This window comes from Salarias fasciatus, chromosome 6 (assembly GCF_902148845.1).
Source record: "Salarias fasciatus chromosome 6, fSalaFa1.1, whole genome shotgun sequence".
Lineage (NCBI taxonomy): Eukaryota > Metazoa > Chordata > Actinopteri > Blenniiformes > Blenniidae > Salarias > Salarias fasciatus.
Window position 1 is genome coordinate 29,696,567 of NC_043750.1, and position 11,524 is coordinate 29,708,090.

At 43.6% G+C, this 11,524-nt stretch overlaps 1 protein-coding gene across 1 annotated transcript; it reads right to left on the minus strand.

Annotated features, from left to right (window-relative positions):
- Positions 1-6,132: 6,132 nt before the first annotated feature.
- On the minus strand, positions 6,133-10,685 carry LOC115391015 (dnaJ homolog subfamily B member 1-like). The gene is made up of 3 exons (XM_030095101.1): positions 10,309-10,685; positions 6,671-7,320; positions 6,133-6,588 (listed from the first exon to the last, which is right to left on the minus strand). The coding sequence occupies exons 1-3, from the start codon at positions 10,517-10,519 to the stop codon at positions 6,355-6,357; spliced, it is 1,095 nt and encodes a 364-aa protein (XP_029950961.1). The 5' UTR covers positions 10,520-10,685; the 3' UTR covers positions 6,133-6,354.
- Positions 10,686-11,524: the final 839 nt, after the last annotated feature.

Here is an 11,524-nt window from a genome sequence, read left to right on the forward strand (position 1 = left end):
TGTTGTTGTTGTTGTTGTTGTTGTTGCAATTTATCTGTTGATATCGTCAGTGTATCATGTTTTCGTTTTACTGGGCTGGCCTGATCGATATCAGATGGATTTTTATGTGACTCCTGAACTAAACACGTTTCACACCAATGACTATTGGTTTCATCCTGGTCAAAGAGAGTCTTTGTTTCCTGGTCTAGCAAACGGTGGCTCATGAGGAAATGTGTCTTTTCTTTATATTTTACAGGAGCAATAAATGCAGTGAGACAGCTCTACTGTAATCAAATGGATTCAAACTGAATAATGCAAACACAAGTACAGTCCACACATTGACTTTTATTCAGTTCCAAACAGAGAGAGGAGGGCGAGTTTCGGATCAGACTGAGTCCTGGTCAGTCCAGGGTTTTGGGGTCCAGCGCCTGGTAGATGGCGGCGTACTGTGAGGAGTCCTGAACGCTGCTCTCAGGCTCCACCTTCGGCTCAAAAGCCTGCAGCTGCACTGCAGCCTGAGCTGATGCAACCTCTGCGTTCCGCTCACTGTATTCACCCTGTGGAGAAATTCAGACTTTAATCAGTTTCTTTTTGAGCTAAAAACAATCGTGAAAGAAGGAAATATCACAATCACTTTTGAAATGACAGTCACTCACCTCGTCTTTGTCTCCATCAAGTCTGTTCTGATCATCTGCAGCAAACCAGAAGATCCATTTATATCCATTATATTGCTCTTACATTATGCTCTTCAAATTGTGTTTAGGAAGATTCATGTTATCAGATCACAATGAAGTTAAAGTAATGTATATTACTGCCTGGAAGACGGCAAAATGACGTAAATACACTGGCTCCCTCCTCTCCTTAAACATATATGTCGCCTGCTGCATCTTCCTGCTTCTCTCTCTCTTCTCTTCATACATCACGTGTTTGTGTGTGTATGTCATCAAACATGTGGCACAAATGAAAGTGTGTGTTTTCCTCTCACCTACCTGGACTGCTCCGCCAGTGTCCATAGAAGATAAAGGGGATAATGGCACAAACCAGAAACGCTAAGCTCCCCGAGACGATGATGACCACTGTGGTGCCTGCGAACGGCAGAGAAATCCCCAGAATTCAGCCCGACGTTCACACAGCGCACATACAGCACACACAACCTGCCGTCTGGGTGATGAATGTGAATATAACTGACAAACAACTGCACAAGCATCACCATATAGGCTGGAAGTCAAACATCTTCAGTGTTTAACTTTTAATCTTCCTTATTAAGCGAACAACCACCTCTGCTTGTGCCTGAGTGAATACTGAGTCTGTTTCACGTCCGTCTCCCCAAAATCCAAAGCAGCCTGGAAGTACCTGTGAGTTTGGTCACTCCACGCTGGTTCGTCTTCTCCTCTGACGGGGGGAGTGTGAGTGTCGCTTCTGACGGTTCGGAGCTGAACAGAAAGTTGCCCCGGGGTCCAGCGTCTGCCCCGGACTGAGGGGTATTATTGCTGACGGGAGGAGGTCCGTGAGGAACAGTGGGAGCTTTGAGGAGAGCGAGTGGTGAGAAATGTGTTGATCTGCATGTACGTATATTTACATTCGCTCACATAATGCAGACTCTGTGTTTAAGGAAAGCGGAGGAGCGTCACAAGATGTGCACCACACACAGGTTGCATGCATCAGCTGCAAAGCAAGTATCTGAGAAACAACTGCGTGCAAACGGCTGCCGGCCAAACAGTGGCTTCATTTTGTGGTTTCTTCTCTTCACATCAATCAACATTGTGAGGCTCCTTTTAGCCGGCGGAGGAAAGACAGAGCAGATAAAATGCTCCATTGAATACACACTCCTGGAGGCTGTAAACATTTAACTACCATTCGGTGACCTGGTCAGAGAGACCGTCCTCCAGTTGTCATTAAACTTACCATCCAGCACTGTGAGACTGATTTCAAACTGGTGCGTCACATTGAATGCGGTCCCCGCTCCGCAGTGGTACAGCCCGGCGTCTGCGCTCCTCAGGTTCTTTATGGTCACGGTGAAGACCCCCGCTCGCCTGTCGATGTCTGCGCTGTACCTCCCTCGCTGTGTGACACCCGACGGTCTCCCCTCGCTCCGGATGAGGACGTTCTCCCCCGAGCAGACGCCTCTGCAGAAATACACACTGCTGCGCTCGGAGCCGCCGCTCGCCGTCCAGTTTCCTGAGCAGTGAATGGAGACCTCTCCTCCGGCGTGACCCTTCACCTCCAGCCGCGATGAGGCCTCCACACACACAGCTGCAGTGAGAAACACACAACCCGCGCAGTCACAGCTGTTCTGCTGGTTCATTAACACTGCAGTTGTCCTACATTCGTAAAGAAGCTTCCTTTATTCTGGGAATAATGTAATTGTCATTCCAAGAAATGCAACATTAATTCTTTGATATTTAATTGCAGGAAAACACGTCAACAAATCACTGGATATGATTAGATTTTACTGAATTATGCAGCGACGTGGCGAACACGAGCCGAAGCACACTTCAAACAAAAGAGACTGTGTGATAAAAACTGTCTTTGCATTAAAAAGAGGCGATAAAATGGAAACTTTACTTTATGGTTGAGAAGATAATCATCTGATAACACCACTAAAATAAACATATAAATGTCAAACCATAAAAATTTTTACTTTTTCCGCGTCATTAACTTTACAACAAGCTTGCAAAACATCAGCAATAACATTGGAACAACAATCTTTAAGACTTTTACCTATTTTTATTTAGTCCTTAAGAGTTTAAGTTTAAATAGAGTTTATAGATTTATAATACAACTGAATTTTTGCCTTTTATTTACTTATACTTGGCACTTATTTCATACCATAAAGAATTTCAACCTTATCTTTACCAAGACCATCCAGATTCTACTTTTTTAAAAACATTTCTTGCATTTTTGATGCACAGAGAAAAGCAGAGAGATGATTCAAGACTTTTCAGACTTTATATGAGAAAGAGACAAGATATTTATCAGCAGAGCAGTAAAACATTCACACACTTACATTCACTAATGTATCTTTCAGAATTTCGACTGTAACCCTAAGCTGCACCTTCGTGGAACCAACGTTCCGAATGAAACAAGCCAGAACTCACCGACGACGCAGCAAAACACAACCAGGAGAAGAAACTTCATCCTGTCATCCAAACGAGGGAGCGAGCCAGACAGCAGTGCAGCAGAATCAGAAATACGCAGCAGTCTGCTTCAAATCAGTCACCTGACCTGCTGTCATGAAATGAGATTGTGTTTTAGAAAAAAGAAAAGCAACTGCAGCGGCCTGTTCGTCTTCAACTCCTGTCATTCCTAAATAGTCGTGATTGTGTCTCGTGGCGCTCCTCTAACCGGATCTCTCAGGGAATTTACAGCTCAGTGAAGTCCTCCATCCCTCTCCGCCCTCCCTGGGTCTCTTCTGAAAGCGGCGGCTCATGACTGCGATGGGATGTTGAGCTGCTCGGTGTTTACGTCAGGCGTTTCTGTCTGCCCGGGCTCTTGAGCAGCACGGCCTCGGAACGTGGAGCCGGAGGGCATCATCGGCATCGACACGCATTCCGTCTGCTGACTGTGTCACGGGGATCAGGGGGCAAACTGAGTTTCAGGCAGCAAAATAGCCACTCAGACCATATGTGGGACAGTAAATCTGGTTTAGTTTGGACCAATACCCCCGAGGGCATAAAGACCGGCACAAGTCATGTATTTAATCTTAGCAGGCAAAAGATGGTGCTGTTATCCTAAGACGATCCCACAGTGAGGAAATAACTGAGCGCTTACACTTACTTCAAACTCATTTATTGAGTAACTGATTATAGGAGGATTCCTTCATTAAATCAACTCCATTTTTTCTGTGTGGTATTTGCGGAAGAGTTACAGCAGATGGAGAGATGGTTTATTGTCACTCACAGGCTCAGTGTAGGTTGAAGTTAATGCGATGGGAAGGCCGAGGAAAATCATGTGATGACTTATTAGGAGAGAGGAAATAGGAGAAAGGCTGGGAAATGATCCAAAAACAGCATTCAGTGGCTTTTCCTGAGGCGCTGACAGATCCAGACAAGGGCTTGATCTTTGAAATATCCTTTTAATATTAACTACTGGTGACACAAAAAGAAACAAACAAAAAAAAAAAACAGCCTCTGCACAGTTCATTATTTTCACAATACTCAATGTCACGATGGGTTTCGTTTTCTTGTTTTAGAGAATGATTGATGATTGTGATGCTGGAGAGTTTCGTTCGTCAACTGATGACACCCACATGTTCAGGGGAAGTTTGAAAGTTATTTTCCTCTCAGAAAACAAACACAGGTGAGGTGTTTCTCAAACAAAGCTGACACTTGTGCACTTTTGGTTTGTTTTTTTTTTTTCATTTTGTTAGTTTGGACTTAGGTCACATTTTTTCCATTATCTGTCTGGTTCTGCAGGTTTCTGGAAGGTTTTTCTTTCCACCGCTGAAAGCTGAAGTGACTGTTGCATGCGGTGCTGTATAAATGAAATAAGATTGGACTGAATTGATTTGAATCACGAGCTCAACTTCGATCATCAAATGATGAGGTTCTATTTTGGCAAACAATGAGGTGGTTGCTTCAGAAGGGTAAATTGGTTAAGACACTTAATTTGAGCAACCTAAACAAAATGAGAAATCATTAAGTTTAATGGTTTTACATGACACTGACATGATGCTGGGGATCACGTCTCAAATATCTTGTAGGTGAATAACTGAAACCAAACTTTACCAACGTCAAGTTTGAGGTTTTGGCCATCTGTTAACGTGGCTGTCAGGAGTTGTTTTGATTTCATTGTGCATTGTGAAGAGAGCCAATGTAGAAATTCCATTATGTAAGAAAGAAATGCATAATAAATGAATGATAAATGTAAAAATACATACATGTACATCAGATATTCCTCATGGAGGTTATGGAAGAGAAAACACCGTACATCATAAATATATGGTTCAAAGGTTTGTTTCTGAAGTGCTGAAGAGCAAATAAAATGACTTCTCCTATATTTTAGTTAAACGGGGTAAAGTCTCGGCTCATTCTGTTGTTTGTCCTTCAGAGTGAACACTGTGTGTGGAGCACAGTCTGGTCCATTTCTCATTCAGCAGGTGGAAAATAAAAACGTGCGCATCTATATCATACAGGATAAACTCCAGGATTAATACGTCCTAATATATAACTGGCAGGAACAAAGTGGAATCAGTGTAATCCGGATGACTTGTTCCAGTCGCTGTAATAAACTCTGATCAGCGGTGTCAAAATGCAGCGCTGGGATCTAACGTTACAAGTATAGCCGAGAGATTGCTTCTATATCAAAGACTAGGAGAACGTCGTGGTTTGTTCTTTTAAATCCCGACTAAAAGCCCTTTGACTCTTCTAGAGGGAAGCCGTCTCATGATTGAGCGTGTGTGAAATGCACTTAGTTGGGATCAGATCCCAGACCAGATAACAAGAGACAGACCGGCTTCATGTTCCATTTACACAACTTTATTCCCCTTTGTGGAAACATTCTTGACGTTTTGCGATTCCTCGCTGTGTGGGCTGTTTGGACAGACGTGTCACGCCAACATTTCCTGCTGCAATCCCAAAAACCAAACAAAAAATAACAAAAAAAAAAAAAAATACAACTTCATTCGTGCTGGAAGCTTTTATTACGAACAGAACAGTTTCCATAAAATAGTGCGCTTATTTTTAACAATGTAAAACAGCTTTTTAAACAAAATATATTCTCGTTCCTACACCAAACACCACACAAAACTGTTCAAGTATTTACAGTCTAGAAATACTGCACATGTTGACAGTGATCCTTCCCCCCTGGAGTGAAGTTCACACCCAGGATCAGCGGTTTTCAAACCTGCACCCGATTCAGAACGCTTCAACCACAGCGCGTGCCTTCAGTTCATGCCAGATGATCTGTTATTAGTGTAATATGTGACTTCTCAAAGTTCCAAACGATGGCGAGTGGATCCATTAGGTAATTAACTCAACTTTTGTTCTTTATTATTATTTTTTTTTCCAATCTCCATCACACTGACAATTAAAGGGGAAAAAAAAATTGAAAAAGTGGTAAAAAATTTTACCTAATACTTTCATTTAATCAAAATTGTTTTTACAAGAATGAAAGGGAATTACTAGAAAATGATACCCAACAACCCCCCCTCCCCCACCCTGACCCCCGACCCCCAGGCCTTTCCTGGGGTGACCTCCCTGAAGCACTCCGGCCCGCCTCTCACTCTGAAAACCCACGCTATAAACGACTGCGGCGCACGCCGGATGGTCTGCCTCGCGAGTCCGTCCTTTATTGTCTGGGGGAGGTTTGACCTCCATCTGACCCGGACCAAACAGATTCCTGGCGTCTGAGTGCGAGTCCGGCTGTCCGTCTGGTTTAGGACCGAGGGAGGACCTGGCCGATGGTGTCCCGGGCGCTCTGGCTGAGCCGTTCCGGGAACTTGACCTCATACTCCACTATTAGGTCGCCTCGGCGCTCGGGCCGTTTGGGGTAGGGCAGCCCCTCCCCGCTGACGTGCCGCTTCATGCCCGGCTGAACGATATCCGTGGACGAGACGGTGACCGACCGGCCGTCCAGCGTGGGGGCGTTGACCGTGCTGCCACACAGAGCCTGAGGAGACAAAGAAAAATGAGCTTCACTGGCCTCACTTTGAAGGTTCTGTAGTATTCAAACGTTTCTGATGCTAACTTACGTCTCTGAGCGAGATCTTGGCGGTGTAGACGATGTCGGAGCCGTCGCGCTTGAACGTGGGATGCGGCTTGTCCTTCAGCACAAACACCACGTCGGCCGGAATGTTCGTCGGGCTCTCGTCGCCCTCTTTCGCGAACGTGATCTTGGTGCCCTCCTTCCAGCCCTTCTTTACGTGCACCTCCAGGATTTTCTCCTCAGTCCTCACCGACCGCCGGTCGGGATTCAGCCTCTTACGGGAGATCTTCATTTTCTTCGTGCAGCCCGTCAGAACTTCCTCCAGAGACACGGGGAGGTCGCGCACCACGGCGGGGTCCTGCTGCTTCTTCACCACGCTGGTGTGGCCGCCCATCCCGCCCATGCCGCCCATGCCTCCCATCCCGCCCATGCCTCCCATGCCTCCCACGCCCGAGCTGAAGGAGCGGGGGAAGCCGCCCATTCCCCCCTGCCCCATCCCAAAACGGCCAAAGGGGTCGCTGGTGTCCATGTTCTCATCCATGCCTCCATTGGCGCCGAAGAACTGTTCGAAGGGGTTATGTCCGCCGAAGAACTCCTTAAAGATGGCGTGGGGGTCGCCCTGGAAGGTGTAGCTAAAATTACCAGGGCCGCCAGTGCCGCCGCCGCCGCCGCCCATGGGGCCGCCGCCTTTCAGACCTGGAGGGGAAAAGACGAAAAGAACCATTTTTATTTGTTAGGTTTGTGTATGTGGGGAAAAAAAACAATGCTGAAAAAAGAATAGGCATGAATATTTGAGTTCCACGGAATGAGTGCAAACAAAACCTGGATATTTCCTGTTTGTGTTCATGCTTAATGTTTATGGGCCAAAATGTAGACATTCATAAATATGTTGTAAAAAAACAATTAAAAAGCATTAATGACTAGCTATAATCAGTAGATCAGAAACTGTTTATATGTGTTTTGGTTTTTTTGTTGTTTTTTTTTTTTTGTATTTTTATATTATCTGGTTTCTTTGAGGAGTTTCAGTTGAATATCAATGACAAATATTTCAAATCAATTTTTGGGATAAACATATTGCTCAATAATTAAAGTGATCAATAGCTGAAGCTCTTTTCTTACATTTCTAAACTGCATTTAACAAAACCTTGGAATGAGTGCGGCGCCTGCTTCAGGAAACCCACTGTGTACACACACCATCATAAAAAATGTGACACACACCCTCAAAATCTCACAGCGTCTGCAGTTCAACTGTCGAATGGCACTGACTGATCACCTCTTTCAGCATACACGTGCAATCTAACACGGTTTGATACAATGAACCCTGTCTTTACAGAGACAGTCGTTTCGCTTGAACCTGTCAGAGTTGATATTATTTCTGATCTTGGAACAGAGACTTGGACCCGAGGCCTCATCTAGGTAGCATCAGGGACTCACCCTGGATTTTCTGTCCTTTTGCATCTGAAATAATGATGGTCACACCCGCTGTACCTGCAGAGACATGAATTTATAGAACGCACAGCTACAGGTGCGATCACAGTGAGGAATTAATATTCCAACACAGAAAGTGCTCACACTGTTGAACACAGCCTTAAAGGACTCAATGGAAAGTATAAACAAGGGGAAGGGAGCTGAGGAAGTAATGAATCTAAAGAGAGTGATCACAGTGCCGTCTGTTTATTTTGTCCACTGATAATCTCACAAAGTTACGCCTCAACGGATTTCTGCCAGCATTTTTTGTGGCTTTCGCAGCAGCGACATTGTTGCTTTTGGCCTGCATGATGTTTGAATTCCGCATATTTTCAAAGAATAATTGTTTGCTCTTCTATGGTAAAGTAAGCTGCTCTGCAGGGTTTCTCCAGGTCTGCGATTGGTCAGACGCTGCAAACTCCTCCCCTTTCATGTCAACGTGCAATGATCAGGGCTGGAAAAGCCTGGGTTGAATTACTGAATTGATAACAAGCTTTGAAGTATCTCTTATCAAGAAATGCAAATGTCTGGGTTTGTCAATAGATAACTGAGCGATATGTGATGCGATGGGAGTACAGGCCTCCGATCAGCAGTTTAATGATCTCCACTCCAATGACAGGGGCGCCTTTCAGGTTCACACACTTCAGCTCAACACCAAACCATGAGCTTCTTAGAAAATGATTTACAGCCGATTATGGGTTATGCCTTTAGAGTAAATGGACTTATACCGCTGACCTCAAGTTCCCATAAATACTTTTATGTCTTTTTCCATCTTTGAAAGTCATGTCACCTTATCAGTGATAAGGGAGGAGGTGTGGCTCAGTCTTGAAAGAACTGATTGGAAAAGAGAAAGCAACTGAATGGAAATACTCAGTAGCTCTGAACTAAAAGTCTTTTTCATCATCACAGATGTAGGTTGACTTACTTTAAGTCTGGTAAAACTAACCAGATAAGAGAGGAGAAAACAAGGCCACTTAAACATTCTTTTATGAGAAAGTACTGAAGCAGTTTTGAAAATTTTGATCTCAGGTTTAATTATTATCTTATTATTGGATTTTTTTTAGATGAAAATTTAGAATATTTGAAAGAGAAATTATATTATAGCTATTTTTAAGAATTAATCTATTTCCCAAAGCTCTTATTTTAGAATCTCAAATCACACAAAGAGGAATATATAGTGTACTCAACAGTTAAATCAAATGATTTGCGTTTTAAATGACCCGATATAATCCAAATTTAAAGCCCAGAATCTACATTTACTACTGACGTTTTTTAATCTGTGGCATGCTAACAGAGATTATTTAATCCACACAGGGTGTCGTACTGCACATATCTCACATCATCTATCTCACCATCTACGTGATCGACTTTACCCATGAAATTTTTACACCTTACTGAGGAAGCAATGTTCGGAGCAAAGAGGAAAAATCCCAAAGCTTTTGTTGTCATTGTGCATTGTACAATAACACTGGAGTACTGCGCCTCTCACAGTGTAAATGAACTAAAAGTAAGACATAAAAGTCGTGCAATATGAGAATAGATCCACAGATGTTTCACAGTACATGTCTGAGGTGTTTGTGTGGGCGTGGTGGTCATCAAACAGAAAGTAAATTCCTGATTCATATCTACATGTCCATAACAAAATACAACCTTCTGAGAAATGCCCTTTAAAAAGGGAGATACTGTACTGATCTTGTGTATGCTGAACAACAATTCACAATGTAAAGGCAGCTGTACTCTTCTCACCTCTGCATACCAAGCATGCAGAGTCTCACCTTCTTCTTCTGCACATGATCTCAACCACACTTTCACTAGGATTTTTGTTGCATAAGATCATACTAAAATGCTAAAAGATGGCAATCGAACGTAATAGTGTGTAAGCTGAGTTTTCTACCACTCAGTTCTCTCCTCCACACTCATGGCTCCCTGGCAGTGAACCACTCCCACCTCTCGCTCCACTGCTGGATCCAGACCAACACATTTTTCTGCTGAGTTTAAACCTGTAATGCGACTTTTCCTGCCATTATCCTCTCCTCTCCTGGGCCAGAGGAGCTCTAACTGAAGGACGGGGCAGCCATGACACACACACACACTCACACACACACACTCACACACAGGACAGCGCTTCGTCCCGCCAGGGTCTCTGTGCTTTCAGGAATAAACCCAGCTGATGTGTTCACGGACTCAAACGCTAAAAACAATGAATTAAAAGCTCACCCTCTTCCCCAAAACGATCGTAGATGTCTTTTTTCTTGGGGTCGCTCAATACATCGTAGGCTTCTGCGATCTCTTTGAATTTGTCCTCGGCTCCGGGGGACTTATTTTTGTCCGGATGGTAGCGCAGCGCCTGTTTACGATAAGCTTTCTTGATGTCGTCCTCCGACGCTCCTTTCTTAATTCCCAAAATGTCGTAGTAGTCTTTACCCATTTTCCGTCCTACTAGATACTGGAACTGGCAGCTGGTGAAATCTGGAGAGCAACCGCTGCGAGCACTCCTCCGTCCCGAATGAGGACACTTCTCCCGGTTCGTTTTCTTTATAAACAATGTAGAAACTTCCAGAGTTTTCTATAAGCAGCCTGAACCTTCTCCAGCGTGACGTCCAGCCGAGACACGCCCACCTCAACGTCATGACGTGCTGCCTTCGCGAGCTGTCGGAAATATTTCAACGCTGGGGAGCTGGGACCCAACACGGAAATAAACGCCACCGCTAAAGTATTTCCACCTGTTTAAAAGCATATTTATATCAATAAAACAAGTTTATATCCTTTAAAAACCAAATTGTGTATTATATAAGTAATATGAAGCTACATGCTGTTGACTTTCTCAATAATTAGATATGCAAATATTATTAAAAAGACCACCACACACACTTACATTCAAACCTAGAAGCAATTGAAGGTCACTAATTGGACTCACATGTTTTTGGACTGTGGGAGAAAACCATGGCTCTACAGCTGGATGAATATGACTATGAATGAATGAATTAGCATTTTTAAAAAAGCAAACAAAATAGGATCCTCTAAATCAAACTCCCGTACTAGGAACTTACATGCACATTTAATTTCACAAGGTTACCACCAAAATGTTTTTTTTTCCTACTATTTTATAAAATAATTGAGCTACATGGTGTTGCAGTGCTGAACATGGTTGTCTCACTGGAAGAACAGCCATAGTTTGAGTTCTGAGTATGGATCTTATAGGGTTTTTTTCAGGGTACCTCCCTTGGCTGTGTCCCTCAATAGGATAGGTGAATGGACGTTGACCCATTTTTACATATTTAAAAGAAAAAAGGGAAAAGGAAAAGCTTTCATTTTCGCTTTAGATGGGCTCTTATCTTTTTGTGTGGAGTTTTCACTTCTTTCCTGTGTCTGTGAGGTTTTTCTCCAAAATCCCCTCAATTTATGTTTACCTAGTTAGTCCCTTAAAATAAGA

What these genes read in the sequence shown, in the direction of transcription:
- LOC115391015 (XM_030095101.1), bottom strand. Translation starts at nt 10,519, where the DNA reads ATGGGTAAAGACTACTACGACATTTTGGGAATTAAGAAAGGAGCGTCG. An exon ending in CGATCGTTTTGGGGAAGAGG is followed by an intron (nt 7,321 to 10,308) that starts GTGAGCTTTTAA and finishes TTTCCCCTCCAG; the next exon opens with GTCTGAAAGGCGGCGGCCCC. An exon ending in CCAAGATCTCGCTCAGAGAC is followed by an intron (nt 6,589 to 6,670) that starts GTAAGTTAGCAT and finishes TTGTCTCCTCAG; the next exon opens with GCTCTGTGTGGCAGCACGGT.